The 26536-nt window shown below is 38.9% G+C and overlaps 1 protein-coding gene across 1 annotated transcript in view; it reads right to left on the minus strand.

Moving 5' to 3' along the window:
• Positions 1-801: 801 nt before the first annotated feature.
• The window catches only part of LOC132043290 (uncharacterized), a 30218-nt gene continuing 4483 nt past the window's right edge, over positions 802-26536 (minus strand). The window contains exons 6-20 of the mRNA XM_059433793.1: positions 22638-22721; positions 21508-21715; positions 20923-21008; positions 20507-20738; positions 20287-20410; positions 9616-9752; positions 8652-8760; positions 5101-5143; positions 4780-4951; positions 2867-2937; positions 2609-2702; positions 1891-2100; positions 1609-1815; positions 1105-1479; positions 802-1007 (exon numbers count right to left, since the gene is read on the minus strand). Of these exons, the coding sequence (XP_059289776.1) occupies positions 882-1007; positions 1105-1479; positions 1609-1815; positions 1891-2100; positions 2609-2702; positions 2867-2937; positions 4780-4951; positions 5101-5143; positions 8652-8760; positions 9616-9752; positions 20287-20410; positions 20507-20738; positions 20923-21008; positions 21508-21715; positions 22638-22721 (2278 nt within the window). The 3' untranslated portion in view covers positions 802-881. The remainder of the gene's footprint in view (positions 1008-1104; positions 1480-1608; positions 1816-1890; positions 2101-2608; positions 2703-2866; positions 2938-4779; positions 4952-5100; positions 5144-8651; positions 8761-9615; positions 9753-20286; positions 20411-20506; positions 20739-20922; positions 21009-21507; positions 21716-22637; positions 22722-26536) is intronic.

A 26536-nucleotide genomic window follows, 5' to 3' on the forward strand; every position in this document is an offset into this window, starting at 1 on the left:
CAGAGAAGGATGAACTTGTAAACGTGAAAATGGGGGAATTTAAGCTCAATAATGAAAGTTACAGTAAATAAGGACAGGTTTTACATCTTATGTAGTCAAGCGAAGATGACCAACAAAAAACAAGTTTTTAAAAAGGTGAATCAATTATGAAGAACTTGGAGCAAAGATGTATCATCACCATATGTTTGGACCGCGATTACTTATATACTAGTAGCAATTTCGGTTTCATGCAAATGAACTGTACCCTGCACTTCTGAATGGGGATGGATTTTTACAGTCACGGGATTGCATCCTTTGTTCTGATCATTGTAGCATCTCTCGCCTGGAACATGATAACTTGACCATCCTCACCTTCCTCCTCAGTGTTAAAGAGTTAAAAAGTGTCGTGCAAGTTCACTTTTTTGCTTTCAAGGATAAAGTAGTGTTATATTTTTCAACGTAACAATTTAGATAGATGTGTATACTTCAGTATATTGCCTCGGCAGAATTCACCTTGAAATTTTGTTCACTTCCCAATATTTGAGAAGTCTGCTTTAGATAAACTTGTCAATCAATTTCTGCGTATTCTTGTTGTTTTATGTTTGCTACTACTATCGATTTGGCAGTTGGCTATGCTATCATGCTAGTAAATTCTATCACCCAACGACTATATAGAAGTTGGTTGTTGCCAGCTTCTAGCCAATTTACTAGGTGATCAACAAACCATTCCACTGACGCTTGGCTCCCAATTTAACAAACTCAAGCTTTTTGCTAGGTTCCTTACTTATTTGGAGAAATGGGTGGTAAATAACACAGTAGAAATAGGTGGTAAAAAACAGAGTAGAAATATAGATGGAGCCCACTAAGTTCAGTGATTACAGAGAATTTTCCGCCAACATTGATTACATAAGCTTGTATAGATTGTTCTTCCTATATATCAAAAACTCGCCTTCAAGACAACAAAGCAGATTGACTATAGATTTCTCGGTGGACCCATTGAAGTGCTCCAAAAGATCAGAAAGGGTGACCTGCATATTTATCTCGTTATCCGACATTGTCCTCATATCAACAAGGAATATGATAACTTTTAAGATTTCAATGTCACTACAAAGGACAAGTACTTACCCCATCATCAAAGTTCTTGAGCCAGCTCAATATGGATTCTTCTGTGGCATCCGGAGTCCTACAACTTTCTACTTCTGGTGCTTCGACCCTCTGGCGTTTTGTAGGAATGAGCAAATCACCAGTCACGAGATGATATTCTGCTCCTTCAGTCTTCCCAGGAGAAGAAGCACTATTTATACCAGCGATAACAGGTGCCTCAACTACGTCATCATCTCCTTGCACGTCAGATGGAATAAAAGAGTTCTGTTGTATTTCTGATATTTCACTAAAACATTCATCTCCATTGCGACTTTGCTCAGAATTGGATGAAAATACTTCAGCTGATACTCCTGCCTCTTGCATCGTCAAGTACGCCTTTATCTGGCCATAACTTACCTGCTTGTTAAGAAGACTTATTTAGCTTTTACAATATGGTTGGCGTGCGAACCCACATACGTCAGCTATAAGGAATGCACTACAATCACAAACAATCTATCATATGAGCGATTTCAACGTAGACCTCACCTCTTCTGGTAACTCATTTTTTATAGGCTTCAATTTTTCTCTACCAACTTTTGAGACAGCATTCTGGATACTCAGGAATGTCTCTCTTGTCAGCCCAGTCTCCTCACAAAACCTGGTCCAATTCAATTTGCAACCCTCCCGTGCAGCTTCGAGTATATACTCTAGCACAGTTTGTTCCTTTATTGCTGCTGCTCTGCCAGGAAAATTCTACATGAAGAATATGTAAGAATTGGAATACACAAGCCGGAGTTTCATTCAATAAATCCTAATAACATGACTCACAGCAATTTGTTTGAACGTAAGACCATCCTCATGCCACATCTTCCATGCTTCAAATTTTGCTGGTGTTAATTTTTTATTGCTTGGAACAGTGACAATCTTACTGGGAAAAGAGGTTTGACTGCTTGGATTCCCATCCAAAGAAAGATTGCAAGCTTCTGATAGACGTTTAACGCTTTGAAGAAAATTATCCCCATACAGTTTTACGAAATGCTGCAACAGAATTGAGAAATCAACTCCAGCAACACCAAACAGTCAGATAAAAATAGCGTGCACCAAAAGAAACAGGCGCAGAATGCGTTAAACATTCAGGAACAAAAGTAGAGCCTAACATACGATACTCCTTTGCTGCGTGGTTCCAGCAATAAAGATGGCACCAAAAGTAAAGCAGATAGGTGAATCATGGATCATCCTCCTGATAGGGTGCAAAGGGTTGAAGAGAGCAAACACGAAAAGTAGGCATTTGAGCACGGAAATAAAGATGCATGAAGACATTAAATTATCTAAAGGAGCTTACTCAGAGCTTGACAAGTGACATAACATGAACATCACAAGGCACATTCACCTTAACAAGGTGATTACATTACCAGGGTTATCTCACACCTTGCAACACTTCCCATTACAGTGAGAATGCATGCACCCGGCGAGTTTATGGTATGTGTCAACTAGTAGTGCAACAGTTACAAGTATTTATATATCAGTATCCAATTACTAAGTATACCTGGTTTACACCATCAATATTTGCTAGTCTTGCTTTTGTAGAAGGCCTGGTCAAGCTTATCCTTTTCAATGTTTGGTCGCCACAAACTGCATATCTGGAAGTGACAACTAGACAAATAAATTTGGACTCACTTTTATGTAGCCAGGGAAAATACTGTCATAACATGCATGTAGCACCCCTTGTAACTAAAGTATCATATGGATAGTTTTCAAGTCAAAGTTCCAAAAGAATGAGCTGAGTATTGTATTATGTACTTACGGAGCAGTTCCAGTAGCTCTGGCAAGCTTAATTCTCTCTTCTATAAGCATTTTGTACAGTTGAGCTTCAGCCTGAATAATCCACAAGGAAAAGAGATATATTAGTGTGGGCCCCACTGAATTCAACCATATGGAAGCCAATTATGGAAATTGAAATGTCAAAGCCAAACATTTGGGTAGCTTGTGAAATTATGGAAATACATTATTTGTGTGGGATTACATTGTTTCAAGTTCGAGCACACATCTGATTTAAAAGGAGTTTCAGGCATTACGAAGGACTGTAAGAAGCTGAGAAGTACATGAAGCATATCAGAATGTCCACTGTAAGAAGCTGAGAAGTACATGAAGCATATCAGAATGTCCCAGCAACTAAGGCTAGCTGAGGATGCCTGATACTTGAGTTCTGCCATTTTGCATAAGCAAGAGAACTTTGAGGCAGGGAACTAAGATTTGTTAGGGGTTTATTAAGGTCTTTGCTGCATACAGTAGCATATGTAGGATTTTAAGCAGGTTGAGCCAAGTGCTAAACAAATTTACAGTGTTAACTGGCAATGGAGGCGACACAGACTTGAAAGGCAGATCAACCCGCAACTCTGTTTTTTGTTTCATAATGTTTGAGGCTGCATTTTTTCTTAAATAATTCGACAAAACAACCTCATTTTGTGTCAAGTTTTATTAAATTTAAAAAAAAAAAAAAAAAAAAAACAAGAATTACAAAATTAAAACTATTAAAATTTAAATCGAATAATCAATTTATCTCTACAAAGAATGCAAAGGCTCTGACTGTTGGCTCTTTTTTCCGAGTTCGATGCACTTAGAGAGATTGAAACTTAATTATGAAAGTTCAGAAAATATTCGAAGAGAATTATTTCTTCAGTAAATTTTAAAAGTGAAATACAAACTAAAATTCTAATAGGATAAACTATAAATACAAAAATAATTAACAACAAAACCATTAACTTAATGAAAGATTTACTTTAACAATTTATCTATTTAATTTAAACCTATTTTACTTTAAATGTTACTTTAATAAACTTAACATTTCATTGAATCATAACGGATTTTTGTTAAACCAAAAAAGTCTGTAATCTATCTATTATTTATTATATTCTTACAATTCTAATTAGTTATTAAATTATAACAAATTAAATAAACTAAAATACTTTTATTGCTTGTGAAAAACAAACTAATTATATAAAAACCGGTCTTAAAAAGAAATGAGACTAAGATCTTTGTCTAATTACTTGTTCATAAACAAAAACATGCCCAAAAAAGTAAGAAGCAGATCTCTGTTGGATTACCCATTAACTACCATGTCTTCAGATCGGGAAACAAAACTAACCAACTAACCCTTTAGTAAGTATAGATAAAAAGCCCACCATCGTTATTGTTTGACCCAGTTAAATCATTTTCATCTTTGATAATCTAAAGCTCTTCAAAAGCTTTTAATCCAAACATATTTACATCAAATCAGGTATAGCAAAGAGGAGTCTTCCCCAATTAATTGTGTCTCCAATTCTTATTGCAATGCATGTGCCCCTGGGACAGTAAATCCATCATCTATTTCTATAATGGCCAAAAAGGGAAAATGGGGAATCTAGACTCAAACTCCTATCTCTCCTAAAGAATGAATCACCTTAAACAGTAAGCCAGGTTCAGTTTGTGCTACAAAACGTAGTAAAAAACAATTACACCTCACATTTTTCGGCAAAACAGGGTCTGATGAAGCCTAACCCTGATGCATCAAGGAGGTTTTGCCCCAGATTGCATATTGAATAGAAAAAACAGAATATAATTCCTTTCAGGATTTGGAAGACACTAACGCGGAAAGGAAACAGTTATGATGCAACAATAAGGATAATATGAATTACACAATTGATGTCTGAAGAAAAGGGAAATAGAAAGAGCACGTACTTGTGAAACTTCTTCAAACTCCTTAGAAGCCAAACCATCGATCTCACTCGCTTCACTGGGTGCATCTCTATTTTTCTCGTCAAGATCCATTTCAGGAGTCTCCGGTAAAAACAGTGGAGGTTGATGATCAGGGCTACTGGATCTCAGAAAATTCAATCCTTTTTCACTGACACTGATGCATGAATTTTAATATTATGTCTTTCATTTGTAGATATACAACAAGATGTCAAGAAGGATTTAAAGAGATGATCCATGGTTGACAATACGTATGAAAATGTTAAACAAATCCTAGAAGTCAAAAGACATAAGGGAAGTATCTACCTCACAGTTTTGTACATATCTTTGAAGTTCTCTACCAAATAATCTGCAACAAGGCAAGTTTTCTGTTAAAAATTCCTTGTAATTCAACGTCTATGAGAAACAAAAGGCCTTACACTTAGTAGTCAGCATTATCTCACAAGGAAAAGGAGAAACTGCTTGAGAGAATATATACACTGAAACTTACACTGAAACTATGACCCTCCATCCAGTATAGATAAGAGTGACCGTCATGTAGCTATACCAGAGAGAAGCTGGACTGAGATCCATTGATGTCAAAGGCTTAACAATCAGTTTGTTTTATGAAGAATTTCTTAAGAGAATTTTTAAGCAGTTGAAATTTGCTAGATAACAAAATGGAAGTAGTTAAATTAAGATGCAATACATAAGTGTACATGCAAGTCTTCCGCATCGGACCAACGTAAGAATCTACAACGTCTATAAAATGATTCAGAAATTTGTCTCATGCATTCTCTCAATTTCTCTTATTTTTCACATGGTACCTGAACAGAGGTTGAAATAAACCCCCATAATCATTGTGCAATCACCAGCAACATCTGGTAGAGAATAAGATCATCACCGTGCAATCTTTTGGCAATCTATGAATCCACTAAATGTCTGTTTGCTTACCAGAGTGTTGTGAACATACCATTACCAATACAAGGACCGGAACCCTAATGAAAAGACGATATCAGCAGTGTAATCCCTTGATTGCCAACTAAACCTGGGAGATTTGAGGCCATGTGCACCATACGCCATCACATGTAGCCTTCTCCAGCGAGCTTCACTTTCTCTTTCCAGCAACTTGGTTATCAACTTAAAATTCCAATTCAACCATCCAAGACCTATCAGATTCACTGGAGCCCTAGTCCGACTACCCAATTTCTTTCATGTCAAAATTTCTCAGGTTCAGGTTTGGTTTCCTTAAAAAGGCATATGATAAAGTTCCTAGGGGTTCTATGGAGATGTTTGGAGTCTAGAGGTGTACCGGTGGCTTACATTAGGGCAATTAAGGACATCTACGATGGAGCCAAGACCCGGATAAGGACAGTGGGAGGTGACTCAACACTTTCCGGTCATGATGGGGTTGCACCAGGAATCAGCCCTTATCCCGTTTCTATTTGCCTTAGTGATGGACGCGTGGCGTGGCATATTTAGGGGAGGTGTCGTGGTATATGTTATTCGCAGATGTCATAGTATTAATCGACGAGACGTCGATGGAGTTAAAGATAGCCTAGAAGTTTGGTGACAGACCCTAGAATCTAAAGGTTTCAGGTTAAAAAGGACTAAAACAAAGTACCTGGAAAGATATACGGTTTGTGCCGGAAAGGTACAAAGTTGGACTAGTTTGGAAACATTGGGCAATTCACTTTATACCTACTATTTCATCTAATTTTTTGGTTCGGAGAGCACTTTTAGTCTGCGCTGGTGAATGGAAGCCCCCCTATCAAGCAAGAAGGAAGCAGCTCTTCCCACGGCGAAGTCACCATTGACTCTATTTATTATTATGGTAAATCAGTGTATCACTCCATCACTGAAGTGCACGTTCAGTGATGTTCTGCATGACATGGAGGTAGAGGCGAAGATCGATACACAAATCATACCCAATAGGGAAGTTGCAAATATCTTGGGTCTATAATCTAAAGAACGGGGAGATTGATGATGATGTCGCAAACCGTATTGGAGCGGGATAGATGAAATGCAGGCTCGCGGGGTATTATGTGATAAGAATGTGTCATCAAGGCTTAAAGGTAAGTTCTACAGAGTGGTGTTTAGACCTACCCTAATATATGAAACAGAGTGTTGGCCAGTCAAGAACGCACACGTTCAAAAGATGAAGCGAGCAGAGATGAGGATGCTCAGATGGATGTGTGGGCATACGAGAAGAGATAGGATTAGGAACGAAGTTATTCAGGGCAAGGTGGGAGTGGCCTCCGTGGTGGACAAGATGAGGGAAGCGAGGCCGAAATGGTTCGGGCACGTGAAGAGGAGGTGCGCAGATGAGATATCAGAGGTTGGCTATAACAGGTTGTGGGAGAGATAGAGGTAGGCCAAAGAAGAACTGGGGAAGGTGATTAGACAGGACATGGCTCATCTTCAGCTTACTGAGGACATGACCCTAGATATGAAGGTATGGAGGTCGAGGATTAAGGTAGAAGGGTAGTAGGTAGCCGAGTGTTGTAGTCTCCTCTTCTCATCTCCTCCTTATTTAGTAGTATTATTTAATATTCGCATAGTAGCTTACTCTTCAATTCTTATTACTACTTGTTGCTTCATTTGTTTTGTTTACCTTGCCATTTCTTGTCATTATTTTTCTTTCTATCCTTCTTTGATTACACTTCTTTTGAGCGGAGGGTCTATTGGAAACAATCCCTCTACCCCACAAAGGTAGGTGTAAGGTCTGCGTACATCCTACCCTCCCCAGACACCACTTGTGGGATTACACTAGGTTTGTTGTTGTTGTAGGCAGTCTTTGGTTGGTCTTTCTTTCACTTTGGGAGTCAACCGAGATTTTCTGCTTGCATAACTCTCTATCTGTTTTTCAGAACTTTATGGCAAGGTTCTAGCAGTTTTTCAGGAAATTAGTCATTTCCACTCAACTGTCTTCACTTTTCCGACCACTTAGTGGTTTACTGTTATCATTACAATTTGTTACAAAATGAATAGAAACTACACTTAGTGTTATGTACATAGCCTAGGAAATATGTAAAGATTTTTAGGATATCTTTTTTTTTTCCTTAATTAGAACCTAGTGTACATCTTCTTTTTTTTCACATTTTACATCATGAAATAATATACAAGGAAATTCCTCCACATTCCTGTTTACTTACATGGTATCAGGTTGGATCATTTGCTTCGCCAGAGTTGAGTTAGAAAACTCACTGGAAGTGAGACTTACTTTGGGACCAAATCTGGTACTTTGGAAGATGATTGGGAATTGGAATTCTGATGCCACCACCTACCTACGGAGGGTCCCCTACCCTCGAATTACAGATCCTCTGAATCCAGCGGCCGACGGAGATGAGCGTGAGGCTCACGTGCTGAAGAAATATCTTCCGGTAGTCTAAAGGAGTGGTGCGTGGAGGCGCTCGTGTCACCCGAAATTGAAAGAGAGGTTTGTGGTATTATATGAATGATATTAGTGTTATAAATTGTTTACAAAATATGAAAACAGAAAGTATAATTCAAGATTAATATTTATTATACATATTTTAATCATCAATTTGCTTATATTTGGCGGTAATTACATAATGCCTTAAATACAGTGAGCACCCACGACTTTAAAATCCCAAGTACGCCACTGTCTGCAACCAGGTTAGAACTCATGATGTGCGTCTAACCTACACAGTAACGAGTTGCGCTCTTACCACTAGACCAAAGCCCTCTGAGCTTGCAAATTTCTCTTTTTTTTTTCTCACAAGATTATCCTATAGATTTTGTTGATTCCAGATGCTTTATCCTCTTTCTTCTCTACAGTTCAGAGATCCGGGGTAAAGAGACTAAGCAGGTATATCAACTACATATAAAAGCATGACTGTGTTTCTCATACATACCACGTGAAATCAATTGGTAAGCCAGTCCCTTCCACCAATTTGCAGATAACTCCTTCCCAAGACCATGAAATGGAAGCTTGTCAAACTGAGCATCAACAATTTTCTTGATCTGTTATTCAGAAGGGGTTAGCACAAGGAGCTTGGTGTTTTAGGCATTCAACTAAGGATGAGCCAATAATTCTACAGACAACTGCTAAACTTTCAACAATATGCAATACGGATTTATATTTGACAGATCAATGTTGACACCGTTATATCTGAAGTTCAGTACCTGACCCTTAACAAAGGGGCACCAAGCTTCCTTACACACCTTAAAAGTTAAAACAAAAGGTTTAACTCATCTTAATTTAGCCTATGCAGATATCAACTCGAAACATTTACACTAAAAGGGAAATTACTTTTTTTGTGAGTTTGTAATATTTGAAATTAGAGGCTTCGAAAACTTGGAAGTACATCTCCACATAAAGATTCAATGATATTGCATCCCGTTTTGTCCGACCTACTTTCCATATTAATTGTCTCAACTCTAAAATAGATGGACCCCTTTTGTTTAACTACTTTGTTTGGCGGTGGGGGGTAGCAGAGTGAGGATACCCTGCACCTCAAGGATGGAAGCTAGAATCTCTACCAGGGCTCTCAATTAATTCTCCTGTTTACAAGAGTTCAAATCAACATTTTTAATACTTGATTATATTATTCGACGCTGATTTGGCATGGTTATTCTTTTCTTTTCTTTTATATATAAGAAAACCATTATTTTGTATCTTCCAAACGTTTTCTTTTTAATCTTAACTTCACAAACGCCAATACAATAACAAACTTTTTTGACACCATAAACAAATATAAGATTTATCAAATTTTTCCCACTCAAAAGTAGGTCTTACGAGTGGGAAGATAGAGTATTCAAGAATTCAGCTCCTAGTTACACAATAATTCAAACTTTAAGATTTCAATGAGAGCTTACTCTAGATCCACGAAGAATGCCTATGGGTAGATTCAAGCCCCAACATCCTCCACATGACTGAATACAAGCCATAAGAAGAAATGCTTCTCTGGACAAGTCCTTTTCCTTCATTGAGCTAGTGCAAATATCACAGTTTCCTGGAAACAACATGTAGATTCATTTCACACTCTTAAGTAATTGTCCATACCTCATACACAAGTGTAGCAACCCAGGACTGTTTTTCAACCAGTATATTCAAAAGGTCCAACATTTTAAAAACAAAGATCTTCTGTCCTATTCACTTCTTGTTATTCTTTAAAGTGTGTCGGGGATTGGTCAATGTTGTAGAGACAAACACTAATTTTGATGCAACATCGGTCTGACCCTCAATAATGTGATTTCAGACAAATAAAATCCATTTCCTAGATGCTTTGCAGTCTAAAGTGGCACAAACGTTAAACTCTTTTATGACATCCCAATTACATAAATAAGACATCCTTCTTTTTTTATGAGGTAATAAATTTTATTAATGCTAAGCAAAAACGTGCTCTCTTACAACAAGTATATCAAAAGAAGAAAACGTACAAAAAGAGATAGCTTTCTACGAATGACACCCAAACTTCTATATATCAAGGAATCCTATAGGTGTGTCAGGACCCCACTTTAATTAGTGGTCACATGAGAGGCACGTGCTATTGACACTTCAACGTAAATACATTGACACTATTGTGGAATGAGTATTAACGAAAATCAGGGTTCACTTCTCTTCCCCAAATTCTTCTTCTTCTCAAATTCTCTTCTCACCTACTCTAATTCTCTTCTAATTCTTCTTCTTCAGATCTGAGCTACAATGGAGCTCCAATCTTCCATTTTCGTAATTAGCTTAGTTAGTTGTAATCACAATTCAGTTTTATCAATATACAGAAAATCGTCCCAAAAACTCGCGCAATTTCCATTTAGTTCGTTAATTTCTGTTTTGTGTGATTGAGATCATAACAATTGGTATCAGAGCCTCGATTCTGATCGATAGCTGATGGTAAGCCTTTGAAGGCATTAGGTGAGAGTATCAACCAACAGGAAGAGAGATTCAAGCGGATGAATCAGAAATTAGGTGAGATTTCTCATTTCCAAACTCTTATGAAAGATTCTCAAGCTACAAGCTGGACATTGTTGGAGAAAATTTCACATAAACTCACCACATTGGAAGAGGCACAACATAGAGAGGCTTACGAGCAAAAGGTGTATGATAAACAGCCTCAAAGAGATGAAACGAGGATGGAGACTGCAATAGTACCACAGAGCTCACCAGAGACTCAAGTAAACTCAAATAAAAATTGCCAATAAAGGTCAGCTTCCTGCGGTCCGTGTCAATATTAATAGTTTTAGTCAAAATAGTCTAGCAACAGCGAATTTTGTCAAAATGGGTGAGCAACTGGAGTTTCCTTCTTGCAAAGTTTTTTATGGTAAATACCACCTCACATTTAGGGAAAACCCAACAAATGAATTCCTTGTGTCCGGAACTCAAACTATGTCGCAAGGAATATGATGTGAAAAAAATAAATCTGAAATGGAGCATGAGATTGTATTTTTCTGGGAATATGATGTGAAAAAAAAAATCTGAAATGGAGCATGAGATTGTATTTTTCAGAAGAATGGGAATTGGAATGGGAATGCGTGATAAGCTTACTGTTGCAATATCATTAAGTTTTGATCCTGGAGGCCTTACATTCTATTTGTCCGAAATTAGCTACATGAAGTTTATTGAGTCTAATTTCAATTGGCTGAATCAACTGAAGGAACTTTTCCATAGAGTCAAATTTGCATCTTGTGCCTCATTACCTTTGTTTCTTTATTCATTGGATTATGCCATAACACAACTCGCTAATGATGCCAAGGCTTCAAACAAGTGGATTGTGAGGCAGTTATTTGGTTGCTTGATATCTACTGGAAAAACATCAAATCTATTGTTGGTGAATTGCCGAATAGTTTCTTAGCATGTTTTTTGCTCGGTTGGGGCAGAATTAATGACGTAATCACTTCCATTTTGTTGTTAACTACAACCTTAAGGACCTTGGAAATGAATTATTGGCGTATGTTATCTGAGCAAAGTATGGCACCTTTGTACTTGATATTTCAGATGCATAGGTTTGTGAAAATGCACAAGAGGGGAGGCAAGAGAATGTTCTCTGTGGGTGACGACAACAGTAGTTTGTGTACAACTTCTGAAATGAGCACTGGATTGGGTTGTGCTTGCGCAAAGTCATCAACAACTAAGCCCGCATACAATATCTGAACTGCGTGAGCACTACTCTGCTGGTGTACGGTCCGAAGGAAGGAGTGAATGGCAACCACTTTGCTCGATTCCAGGATTGCTGGCTGATGTACCTGAACAGAGCACTGGTGGTACAAATTCAGTTTCTTTGACTTCTAATGATCCATTGGATGAGTATGGAAAGTTTCAAAAGGAAGTGAAAGAGGCAGAGGACGAGCAAGCAGTCGATGAGGATCAAAGGCCTTCAACTCCTCCAGATGGTGAAGATGAGTTCACTGATGGTGATGATGGAACTAGGTACAAATGGGATAAAGCTCTTAAAGTGTGGGTACTTCAGGAAGATCCAACCGAGAAAACTGACTATAGTCTTGAAGATATGACTTACGCTGAAGAGGAGGAAGTTTTCCCTACATTGCCCGCTGAAAATTCTTCCGGAAATTCGAACAGAACAAGGATAACGTTGAAGCTGATAAGACTGCTAGAGATCCAACTGAAACCACAGCAGCAACACGTAATGGCAAGACACAACTACCTGAAAAAGATGCTGACAATAAGGAAGCGAAAATTGCTTGGATGTGGAACTATCTCGCAGTAAAAGGACCATCAAAGAGGTCTTCTAGAAGGAAACAATTGTTGGCTAATAATTTTGCGGCTGCAATCAATTATACTCACCACCAAAGTCTGAGACCAGTAGTTCATTGTGTCATTACAGCTTTTGATTATGTGAATCATATGAGAGGCATCTTGGAGGGCATTTCAGTACTTATAGGAGGAGATGTCATTAATGAAGACTGTATTCTGGATTTGAACAAAGTTCAGACTGACATGGTTAGCTCTTCTAAAAAGACTATTGTTTCGCTTGATGAAATTGAGATTCTACGGGGAAGTGGGAGCAAAAAGTCAATTAAAATGGGTGAAATGCAACCTTGGATTAATTTAATTGAGCAGCTCATTCTATTGGAATATTGTCGTTGGCATTTTTTTGGTAGTTTGGTTGCTATGAGAAACTTCTTCCATTTTATCATATATGCAGCTTGAATCAGTTGAAAATGAGGTACAGATAATAAAGAATGATCTTGAAATGTGCAAAAGAATGATCCAGGAACTGAAACGGAGAATAATTGTCGGGTTGAAGCATGATTGCTCAAAAGTGATCAGTGAGAACACTGGCTATTTGGATCGCAAGCTTGAAAATGCTTTATTGCAACAGCTGATCCGTTTGAATTACGGTCATTGGCATTGGTGGTTTTGCGGGTGTTCGATTCTACCTAGCATAAATCGAGCAATTCTCAACTGACACGAGTTGAGTGTATCACGAGTGACCTTGAGGACAAGGTCAATTTCAAGCAGGAAGGATTGTCATGACCCCACTTTAATTAGTGGTCACATGCGAGGCATGTGCTATTGACACTTCAACACAAATACACTGAAACTATTGTGGGAACGGGTATTAACGAAAATCAGGTTTCACTTCTCTTCCCCAAATTCTTCTTCTCAAATTCTCCTCACCTACTCTAATTCTTCTTCTTCGGATCTGAGCTACAAGGGAGCTCCAATCTATCTTCCATTTTCGTAATTAGCTTATTAGTTGTAATCACAATTCAGTTTTATCAATATACAGAAAATCGTCCCAAAAACTCGCGTAATTTCCATTTAGTTCGTTAATTTCTCTTTTGTGTGATTGAGATCATAACAATGTGCAACAAAAAGAAATAAGGGATAGGATACTACTTCCTGATAGAACAAAGTTCATCTCTACACCCTCAAAAGATCTCATATTTCGTTCCCTCCATACTACCCACATAAGAGCTAGCGGCGCAAATTTCCATAACCTACTTCTTCTCAAACTACCAATAGCTCCAACTGGTCATTACCTCTTTCCCTGGGCCTTGCATTAGCCATAACCATATGAGAATTTCCCAACATAGTCTCGATGCTACTAAACAATGATTGAGGCGATGGTCGACATCTACATCCAAACCCTTGCACATATAGCACCTGACATGGGTAACCTTTCTCTTCTGAAATTTCTGGGAAGATCACCCTTCTAGCTACTACAAGTGGGGAAAAAAACACTTTTGTCGATACCTTCGGAATCCAAATCGACCTATACGTAAAGTCCACCTCCTTCCTATACAAAAGTTATCCATAATAGGATTTAACAGATAAAACTCATTTATCCCCCACCTCCTACCTCCATACATTATGTATATCCCGTGGTATACTATGTTTGCTCTTGTTGCAAAAATGAACACTATTTGAATTCTTTTGTCTTGTGCAGCTAATCTTGATTAGGACTTACAACAGTTTGATGTGAAGAATGAATTTATTCATGGAAACTTAGAAGAGGTGTACATGGAGATTCCTCATGGTTTTGCTACTGAACAAAGTCAAGGAAAGGTATGTAGACTGAAGAAAGCCTTGTATGGATTGAAGCAATCTCCTAGAGCTTGATTTGATAGATTCTGCAAAGCAATAATCTCCTTCAATTACCAACAAAGCAATGTTGATCACACCCTCTTCATAAGATATCAAAAAAGTAAACTCACTTTTCTCATAGTTTATGTTGATCGATACAGATAGCTTAATTATAGGAGTCGAACGATATTGTCTTAGATGTAATTGATCCTGTAATGTTGTCTTTCCTTATTTAGTCTTAGGACTCATTGTATAAGTACCCATTCTCAAGGGTTGTATAGTTCAAGAAATGCAAGGAAGCTTTTTCTTCTTCTTGAAATCTTCATGGTATCAGAGCCATTACTGCCTTTTTGAGGTGAGCGCAGCACTCGGGTTTCTGGAGACTGAAGATTTCAAAGTTACATGATTCCCCCCGCATTTCCCCGAGCCGATATAATTATTTCCCTCCCCACCTTCCCATACTCCCCTCTACTATCTCACTTCCCTTTCATATTTTCTTATTTCTTCTTTCGTACACCAATATCTTGTCTTCTGCTTTTTATGTCACTGCTAGTTACCCCTCCTTACCTATTATGTCACTACAACGTACATCTACAATAGCTCTTGACTCTTGTTTAATGTGAAGTAAGAGATCAATGACCTTCTCTGTTCTCTCAAATAAAACCCTAAGAACTTCCCAAAATTAAGATATTTCTTCCCAGCACATCTAGTTAGTTTTCTTTCCCCTTCAATGATTGCCAAAGGTTGGGGATATTCAACTCTACCATTTAAAACTGTCATTCACTCCTCTTTTCAAAGGCTAGTACCAATACTTGAAGCATCTCCTTGGGGACGAGAATTTGCAAGGTGCCACCCACTAATGCCATTATTAGTCACTCTTGTGGACTTTATAACACTATCTTTTTGCAGCCACCCCTAACTCCCCCTTTCCCCAGAAATTCAATGCATTCAAGGGCTAAAACAATCATTTTAGGATGATGATTGTCCTTTTCCGGCGACTGCAAGTTTGTAGTAGAGGTGTCGGGGATAACAACTTCCAAAATTAAGGATCATCCACTACCCACAGCATTAGGGGCCTTGTCCTGATCTGCCCTTTTGTTTTTGGAGACTAAATTTGCATGCCCAGAAGGAAAATAACCCTTTTCTGTGACCGACACTCTTCCCGAAAAAAATCTGACCAAACTTGAGGTCGAACTGGCATTGTTCACAAGCTGTGTGGTTCAAACCCTTACCGAGGCCATTCCAACACCTATACCCACATCCACCCCACAACTGAGGATTTTGAGTGCACTTAGATTACTATTTCAGCCACTCAGTTTGACAAAAACTTCAGGTGAGAAGTTGGCCCTAGTATTGAGCTTTCGAGATGATTCTGTGCAAGGAGATAGCCTTTCCATTGAATTTTGAACAATTAATTGCACCAGAATAGGAATGTGCCTGTCCTGAGTGGCCAATGGTTCAAGCCGGTTTGCCTAGTCGGTCCTTCATTATTAGACCTTACCAGACTGAGTGGTTTGGTGAACCCGTTCATATTCCTCCTCCTCGATTTACTAACCTAAGGGCATATAGGTTTTTTCCTCCCGACTCAGTTCACTAACCCGAGGGCATATAGGTTTTTTCCTCCCATCCCTGCTCCTCCCAGCCTTAACAAATTTGAATCCCTCATCCCCTAGCATGTCAGTTTTAGCCATTTTCGGTCACTTCACCATTTTACTCAACAGGGAACTTATGTTAAACCCTGGTCCTTTTTACCTCTGCCCTTTCTCTCTCTTCTCTCCTCCCTAATTACTTTTCTTACACTCTCCTGGGACAGAATTCCAAGGGTAAATTTTGGTCTTAACCAAAATCTAAAATTAAAATTACCCCCTACCCCAACATAGACACTAAAATCTCCCTCCGCAGCTCCGGCCCTACTAATACCTTCACGCTACCCATATCCGCTGGTTTACAATAAACATCAATGGACCCTCCACATATATTCCAAACCTTTTTTAACAACTCATAACACCACAAGTGTGCCGGCAAGCCAACAACATTCATGACCATGATATGTTCCTTTCTTTTCTATATTTCACATCTTTTTATCTTCTCCCATCTTTCCAATACTATATAGTTATCCCCATCCATCTCACACCCTTACCCAGAACACCATAAATTCTACCTCACAAGCAAATCAAAACAGAAATGTCTAATCCGTCATAGCCGACATCTCAGCCCCGATGACACCTCTCAAGCCTCCATTGTCCGGTCAGTTACTAGATCTAATGATCTCATCTTCTTCTCAAAAGCCTCAACCAAATAGGTCTAGAGATATTCGTCCTTGCCACCACATGATCCCTTCAAAGTTTGAAAATGGGTCAAACTCATTGTGCAATCTCTTGCCTTCCCCCACTAAAGACAGCATCAGCCAGTCCAGAGCCTCAAAGTTTAGTCTTCTTGCCTCTAGAGAGGAGTGTCTCTCTCTAGCCATTTTTTTATTTTCCTCAGACTTTCATGTTTAGACATGAGTCACAAACATATAACTATTCTAAGTCTTTTGTTGGTAACCAATAATAATGCACTAAAATTAACAAAACAAATTTTGCAGGATATTGTAACTGGGGCCTAGAACCGCACGGCTTTAAAACGTCGTCACCAGAGGTAAGGCATGCTTACTTATATACCCGGCCTCTTCCGTGCCATTGAGGCCGATATTGACTTTCCTCCACTGGGTGTCACATACACCTCCTCTTACTCGGACTCAACGTCCCCCGAAGTTTGCCCCACCGTACGGGACGGCCCAGACTCAAAGATCGAGGTTTGCCCGCCTACCCGGGATTTTCCTAAACTCGCGAACTGCGGCCCACCATCGACAAGGCTAACACGGCGGTGGTTTTGCTACCATCCGCAACAACCCGCCGCGTTAAAGGATATCGTCCGCCTGGGCTTAGGCCCGCACAGCTTTAAAACGCATCACTAGGAGGTAAGGCATGCTTACTTTTATACCCAGCACCTCTCCTGTGTTATGCCAACAGAAACATCTTGGAAAGCTGTTACACCCCGAATCTTCGCACGTTAAAGTCACAGCATGAGTTAGTCGACGTAAGTTCAAAGGAAATTATCTTGAGGTTAAAAGGGATTGAGCTTATTAATATAAATGGTTATAAGAGCCTATAAATAAGATTAGCAAGTGATGGAAGATTTGGAGGGTGAATGAATCCAAGAAGCATGAGTTTCGTCAAAGGCCGGCAAGTTGGGAATACGATAACTTGTACTTTTGGGTGAGATTAGAAGTGCTTCATAAGCTAAGCAGGTAATGATATGAAGTATTTGAATCGTATAATGGTCTCTTGTTAAGTTTGGAAGTCAAACGAGTTGTAATACGAAAGTCGACAAAGGGCGTCGCAAGTTAAGTTTGTAAATTTCACTGAAATTTGGGTCAGATGTCGAAGAGCTTTTCTCTCAATCTACTTGGAGTTACGGGTTGATCCACCTATCAAATCGAAGGTCTACGAGTCTAGTTTCCAGCGCATTTTACCGTTCGTCGATACGACATCGGAGTAGAGAGATATTCGCGTGTTCGTCCAATGACGCAAACTGCCGCGGGAACGGTGAACATAGTCGGTGTCTTTATTTTGCCCCTGTATATATACATGGCCTTGGACAAAATTTCCTTCATTTCTTCACCATAAAAGACCAGCAAACCCTAAGTAATATTCTCAAACCTTTTCCCATCAATCACAAACACACCTAAGAGCAAATCAAACAATTTCAACATGGAGAACAACATGGCAATTACGGAATTGTGATTTCTTCACTATTTCGCCTTTCGGAGGTAAACCTTGCTTTGAAGTAACTTGGAGTTTGGAGTGATTTTGATCATCTAAGGTATATTTTAACTTCCTTTTGACCTCTTTAAACTTCTATAAGTAATTAATCATAGAAATTGGTGAAAAACCCCATAGAACAAGCTCTTCTATATTCTTATGAAACTTTCATGAACTTAGCTTATTTGTTGGGTTGTTTTATATGGTTTTGTTGTGTTGTTTGGAGTTGTGATATGGATGGGATCATATTGAAGAAGAGAAGTAGAAAAGTAGAATTTGGCAGCGTTTTACGGGGAAACTACGCTACAAAAGGGCCTATAAATTCACGCCCATGAGCTGCTCGATTAAATGTCTAAATGAAGATTTCTATAAGCTATGACTTTGGTTTGATCTTGAATAGTCCGTATTATGTAGGAAATCGTTCGTAAGGCGTTCGAGGACTCGGGGAAACATATATAACTCCATCGACAAGGTATGTAGGGCTTTCTATTCTCTTTGTGGCATGACTAGATTTCAAATGACCTTTCATTGAAAAGTTGTCCCGCTAACTTGGATCGATCACGTTCCATCATATTTGGCCGACACGTACTTAAATCATGACTTGTACAAATTATGTTCCACGTATCTCCTTTTGGCTATCGATCAAAAGACTTTCCGTTCAACTTGTGTCGATTATGTTCCAAAATGGTTAAGCTTACCCTTTTCTCATGAATAGCTTGTATTGAAGTACCTTTCACATTTCGTATCCCTCTTGTTTATCGAATGAAGAATGATATTAGTCATAATACTCTTCACATCAAAGTTGAGTTGATTGTACTTCCTTTAATTGAGTTAATCCTTATCTTTTTTGTCTATTGCTCGAATTGACGAACCTCGTTGGCACACTCTTTCCGATAAAAGTTGTGTCGATCATATTTCATAAGAGTTTGGCTAACTTTGTTTCGTGAATAATTCATAACAAGATGTTTCCTTGTACTTTTACTTCTTTGGCCTAATGATTAAAGAATGATAAACGTAGCGACAATAATTATAGTCGGAGGATAACGACGATAGGTCACTCTGACTCTATATATATATATATGTATGTATTTATTTTCATTACCACGCCGCGCTATGGTCGGCCGGGCAGGCACGTAGACGTGCACCTAGATGGATTTCTTTCATTACCGCGCCGTGTCATACACGGCCGGCGTATGTAGCTGTGCATACCACTGATCAGTTGGGCAGAGATGACCACAGAGGGATATATATTATTATATGATATGATATGTTATAAGCTTCCACTGTGAGGAATGATTTTACGAGCATGCGTTTACATTTATGTCTTTCTTTTTTTATTTCTTTTATTTACTAGATTTTTGATACCTAGGAAAATACAATTTCTTATTTCACAGTGAAAAATCTAATAAAAAAAAAATCATGGTCGGGAAGGATAGAGTAGCCAAAGCCATTGGAATTTTGATTTTATACATTGGAAAAATCCATTTTTTTCATGGTTATGGTCGCCCTCAGTGGCCTCGTTTAGAGTTTCAGGTTGCCTCTATATATCCCCTCTTGTTATTTATATCTCTTATGCTTATGTTATGTTTATGCTTACCGCCTTACATACTCGGTACATCTTTCATACTGACGCATTTTTGCGCTGTGATCATGCCCACAGATACGGTAGACGGATTGGTGTACCTTTCTCAGTAGGATACCAGAGTTCAGCAGGGATGTTCGCACTCCATTCTCCGAAGTTGCTGGTCAGAGTCATTAAATAGGATGCATGCATGTATATATATATATATATATTATGAGTATGGCTATGGGTACGTCGGGGCCCTTTGTCCGACCGATTGATGCATATTAGTGCTCTTAGAGGCTTACAGACTATTAGTCAGTCAGTGTACAAGTATTGTGTTTGGCCTTGCCGGCCTTCTGACTAGTTGTCTTTCTTGGTTGTGGCCTTGTCGGCCCTAGTTATGCATATGTGTGTTGTTGGGCCTTTTCTGCTTGCAAGTTAACATAATATACTTCTTACAATTATTATTCAGCGGCCTTGTCGGCCTATGATTCATATTACAGAGTTCAGATATCACAATTGGTTCGCTCGGCCCTTCGGGTGCCGGCCACACCCCCCCCCCCCCCGGTTGGGGTGTGACAAAAGCTAAGACAGATATTCCCAGGACAAAAGAGATTCAATAGAGATCATACCACAGTCACCATAGGCATACTCATCCGCAAAGTAATCCAACAAATATTTTCTTCTACAGGTTGACAGCATGCAGTAATGTTGTGCAGCAGAAAATGCTTCCAGAATAGCTTTTCTTTGAACTACCTGGTCATAAGTCACAAGTACCAGGATGTATAACAGAATTAAAGAGACAAATGCAAGATATGGTCCATTTTAGAACCAGGACAAAGAAGCACATACTGAACGAGCTTCTGCAGAGTAGAAATCAGTTTTTGCGAAGTCACTTCTTGTGTAGTAAAGCCAGCAAACAGAAGGAACACCATCTCTGCCGCATCGTCCACTTTCCTGGTAGTAAGACTCCAGGCTCTTTGGGCAGCCGTAATGTATCACATACCTTATGTTTGGTTTATCTATACCCATGCCAAAAGCAACAGTTGCAACCATGACATAGAATTCATCTCTGATAAACGACCTGCAATAAGAAATGTAGCCTATACGTCACCCATGACCAAACACTAATGACTCGAGCAACAAATAAGCATAGCTAAAGAAAGGCTGCTAAATTGGTTTCTGTGATAGACTTAGGAAGGCCGAAGGCCAATTAATTGCCCATACTAGTTTCAAAAGCAAAAGAAATGAATGGAGGAGGATGAAACCTATGAGCCTCCTCACGTGCTTTATTAGCCATTTGACCATGGTAGATTCCACCTTTGATTCCTGCCTCAAGAAGTGATTTGAAGATCTACAAAAACCATGATAATGGTGTCATACACCAAATCACTAGGTCCTAGCGGCATTCAGTCACTAGTAAAGCATGATGCACTGTTACAATATCATGAGCACAGAAACACATCCAACAACTTGATGCTATTATGCAACAAGGAAGGAGCCAACAGTCTGTTGAAATCATGAACTTTATCTGAACCTAGCAGACTAGCAAGTACAGAAACAGAATAAAGGAAAAAGGAAAACTAGTAGGAGCAGAAAAAAGTTCTGCATTTTCTCAACTGAAATAAACTGTAAGTGGCAAGCAAGCCAAACTTCATGCATCTAACCACAAACCTTGGAGAAGGAAGACATATTGAAATGGAAGGCACAAAGACTAATGCTTTCAACACTTTCTACTCATTAAATGTGTATCAAAGCAGATCCACAGGAAACATATCATACTAGAATGCTAAGAATGTCCTCATGGGCAAAACAGAAATCATAGTTTTGTCATGGCAGAGATGAAATGTCACCTCTTCAGTGTCTTTGACAGTTGTACAATATATTATTATTGAATTTGCATTATCTACATATTTAGAGATCTCCTCCACCAGCTGATCAACAAATTCAGAACTACGCCTAAAAGATTTGACTCCGTAGAAAAGATTTTTGCGGTCAAATGAGCCAATAGCAACATGAGGATCTTTCATCTGCAACGAGTTCATAATGTCACTCCGAACTCTGAAAATTAAGAAAAGAAACGATTACTCATCCAAAGCTTCTAAGATCTAAATAAAGAAAGGAAAACTAAGACATAAAAATGGAGTGTCAGCTTATATCTACAGGCCCAACAAAGCTATAGTGCGCGTCCAATTTTATTATTACCCGGTAAATGACATCTCTTGCTATGAGAGACGCGAATACATTCTTGACAAGGCCTAGAAGTTGTGAGTAGCTTAACAAAAAGCATAGTTAACATAAACCTGATGCAGCTTAACTCACAACAGAAGTTGCCTACTAGGCTACTACAACAAGAATGCTTGTAAAATTAGGATAAAGTAGTCTAGAGACAGCAGAAGTTAACACAACATAATAGACTGTTAGATACAAGAGAAACAAGGTAAGGGATATAACTAAGGCTGATATCTCAAGCTGACAGTTGAGCTTGAATATAAATTTTCCTTTTGTTACTGGGAAACGACCAAATTCACTTTAACAAATGTCCCTCTAAATACAGTTGTAGATAACACCATACCCTGGAAACCCAACCAAACAGTAGAAATTAAAATATAAAACAGTGTTTGGTAGAAAGTCTACTGAGTGGTCCAGATACTAACAAGCAGCAAGCAAAAGAAATTATGAGATGGAATAAGAATGCAGAGTAAGACTTCTATATCCAGTTAGATCCTGTCCACCAATGTTTCTTAAGCAGAACATGGCCCTGAAAATTATTTTAAAAAAAGGGCAGCCTGGTGCACTAAGCTTCCGCTATGCGCGAGGTCCGGGAAAGGGCCGGATCACAAGGGTCTATTGTATGCAGCCTTACCCTGCATTTCTGCAAGAGGCTGTTTCCACGGCTATTTATAAGAAAAGAAGAAGAAATTGTAGAGTTAGGGAAAAGAGAAGTAAAGAAAAACATTACAGCACTTGAAAAAGTATTTACTTTTCTGTAGCAGTTGCTGTTAAGCCAACAAATGGAACATTCAATAGAACATTGCGCAGCTTGTTCAACCGTTTATACTCAACCCTGCAACGGAGAAAAGCAAGTTTCTTCAGACAATAAGTAAAAGGGCAAAGGAATATCATCTATGGCAGAAGTAGGTTAATACTGCAAGAGACGACTAAAATGTGCCAGCACTATAGAATTCGAAGAGCAAAGACATAATGAAGAACCATTCCCTACAAGGCAGAAGTAGACTCACACTACAAGAAAGAACAAAAATATCTTGATGGAATGATGTTACAAATCCACTATTAACAACGTCTTTAGTTTTCATGCAGTAGAAAATAATATTAATCTGAAGAAACTTTCAAGCTAGAGCTCCATGAACCAAAGATGAAGATACATTTAATTCTGAATCTACTTCAGTGCACTTCAAGTAATTGAGATCCACTGATCAGTGCAAAGTTATAACCTTAACCACTATGAATGCTGCTTGCACCCTCACACAGTTGTGATCATTTCAAATTGTCTGATCTTATACAACCACATATCCGGTCTTAACATTCATGTTTGTGATATTCACAGTGTGGATGTGTTGGGTCTAGGTTCAACATTTACTGCCACATAACATTGTTGGTCTCACAACCATTCTATAGGTCTTGCCTTTCACTCTGTTAGGTATCTTTTCAAACCGTAAAGAGAAATTTCATTAAACAAGAGCACTAAGATGCGAAAAACGGAAGTGACTTTCCTTCTAACAGTGAAAGCAACCAATAAAATCTATCAGTATTCAGCCTACTGTAAATATTCCCTTATACACCAAAAATATACATCTAGTCCTGATCTTCAACATGGAGTTAGCACTTCCTTCAGAACACCTCTGGTTTGCTTTTTTCCACATTGTCCACCAAATGCATAGAGGGATGGTGTTCCATATTATCTTCCAATCCTTACTCTGATCTTTTGTTATGAACTTGGATCGGAAAATGTCAAATTACCTTTGGGACCCCGGTTAAAAGGAGCATGTGCACTATGTGTGAGGATGGCTATATATAGAAGGGGACCTATTCCATTAGGGTTATGCTATGAAGTTGTCACTTATTTTCTTAGTTGTTTAGATCTGGAACCTCCCTCCCTTCTACCTTTTATTTCTTCGTCCCTTGGAAGATTTCGTTACTAATTGGAAGTATTTGTAATAGTTTGAACATGAACTTTTATATTAATGCATGTGATTACAATTCTCTATATCAATATAATTCCCCTTCATTACATTGGTGCTTTCATTGTTCGTACTCCACACCTCTCTACCCGTCTATTATAACCAATGATCAATTGGATGCACTCTTTGAATCGGTGAAGACATTGCAAGAATCAATAAACGAGATGGAAGAGACCAACTCTCGTATGCTCTCTTCTATTAGCCATATACGGTCACTGCTGCAGAAGGAGATGCTAGTGGACTCCACCGTTTTGGATGCTTCACAAACAGATGAGGTCATAGTCATGGGCGGTGCAGCAAAGGTCCTTTACGAAGCAATTGATTCTACGACATTTGATGCTGCTCCAGATATTCCAGATGCTACAACCATTTTCTCTGCTTCGGTATCTGATTTAGCTGATGGAATATCAGATGAGGATGAGGTGTTCGATGAATGTCCTCAACTGGTAGACTCTGTCATTCTAGGTGAACTTCACTTCATCAAATATACGGAACAAGATAGCGGTAAGCACATCGGCTCGATAGGTTCAATAATTACATTTCAAGTGGGTTTTCAGAAGAAATTAGTTTGTGATGGTAATGTGGAAGGCAAAGCTGCTTCCAAAGTTGATCAGCTAAAGGTTAAGTTCAAAGACACAGTTGCTTCCCGATTTTATCAACTACAGGTAAAGTTATCTTCCTTGGATTTCACTGAGACTTTTAGGGTTATTGAGCCTGTCAACCCTCCTTCGTTCGAGATTAACAAGCAGCGGATTCACGTCCATAACTGGTTAGACACCTGGCAGAGATTACAGAATGACTTTGCCATGTATTTACCTCTCTCGGTCCCTCATTAAGGCCTGTTCGTCTTAACGCTTTTGACGCAAGTCAAGATATTTGGGTTTCTGTTGTATGTGAGCTCTCACAACTTGGTCCGGAACATTCATTTTTTGATGTTTCAACGCTAACATTAAATGCACTTACACTGTTCGAGAAAATTTCTCAAAGAGCACTTACAGATTTATATGGCAGTAATGGAGCTCAAATAGGAAGCAATTATAATTTTTGCACTTATAGGGTAACTAGCATATCTGTGGTAAAGGAAGATGACCAAGGTGTTTCACATAAACTTCATTTTGTTCCCTACATGCACACAGAAACTATTGTAAGTTGGTTGTATAACCGATTCAATTATTCCCCAGTAATGATCGAGATTTGGGGTCCTGGGAAGCTATATGTTTGGGTTGCTAAACCGGAAGTGCCGGTGGTTTTATGTATGCACAGTTACTTTGCTGGCAGAGTAGCTAAAGTTCATGTTTTACACCACATAGATGGGAATTCCAAACTTGTGGACCGGATGTTTGCTTCAAATACTGAACGACATATAGCAACACAGCTTGGTTACTTTGCAACTATGTTTATGGTTCCTTACGCTAGCATTGCCATAGGTGGGTTTTTTCCTTTTGGTCGAACATGCGATGTGCATATTGGTGTCAATTTGGAAAATGACAACATAATTGATACTTGTTCTTGCTGTCATACGAGGACTTGTGCATATATTTCTGATGAGTCTGAATCACCACTAGAGCTTATCCCATTTTGCAGTTATGTAGGCAATTGGTTTGGAACGGGGCAAGATTTTAAGGCTGCTAAATGTGGAGTTGACAGAGGTATTGCAAAATTACGAGAGTAGGTTGGTGGTGAACTTGTCATTGAGGAATTTGGTGCGTTAAAAACACACAAGTAGAAGGTGCTCGGCGTCAATTATTTGCTCTTGTTGTAGCAGAGCTCACTGGATTTGCAAAGTGGATTCTTTAATAAGCAGAGGCATTATAAGAAGCTTGGGCCTTTTGGTTGTATCCCTTGACCCTTTCTTGCCTTTTGGTTATATTTGTGAGCTTTTCTTGGCTGAATGTCCTAACCAGATAATAGAGGCACTTGCTACAAATCAGCTTGCACTAAGGGCTAAGGGATATGAAGATGGAATATGAACATCCCATGAATATGCTTTTGATTATGTTACTGCCGTCCCATCTTGTACCTGCATTTCCTTATGTTGCATCCTTTTCGTCTATGTGGCCTCATTGCTATAGAATTGTATGTTCATTCATTGAGCACTCGGTGAGTTTCATGTCATATGGTGGCGAACTTATTTTCCATGATGTGGTGACGACGTTATTGGCTCGATCTATGACTAGGGTGGCTGATTTTGAGTTTCCAGCAGGGGAATCATTATGCACAGAGCTCACTAGTGAACTAGAACCATTGTTAGCAAGATCACTAGGATTTGTGGTTGCCTATGTTGCCACGGAAGTACTTGGCTTGCTAGCTGCCAAAAAGAACTTCAATGCTTCTGCTAGGACTCACAAGACTAATCTTACACGATGTATGCAACAAACAAAACAGTTGGTCATAGAACATCTTAATTGCTTTGTATCTTGCAACACAACGATTGTTCTGCATATTTGGTGGCAAAGATGTGAAAAACACAATTTGACACAGTCCAAATCTGGACAGTCACAAGGGAGTGCCGTGGTAAAGTATTTCATTAGTCTTCTGGAAAGATATCAACTCCTGTCACAGCAAGCTGAGATGATGCTAAGGATGTTGGAAAATTTGGCCTCCCACGTGATGTTAAGGATTGCAGGTTATCTATCTGTAGATGATGCTACACAACGTCGTTCAACTGATGGCTTTCATG

Source organism: Lycium ferocissimum, unplaced genomic scaffold, assembly GCF_029784015.1.
Source record: "Lycium ferocissimum isolate CSIRO_LF1 unplaced genomic scaffold, AGI_CSIRO_Lferr_CH_V1 ctg226, whole genome shotgun sequence".
NCBI lineage: Eukaryota > Viridiplantae > Streptophyta > Magnoliopsida > Solanales > Solanaceae > Lycium > Lycium ferocissimum.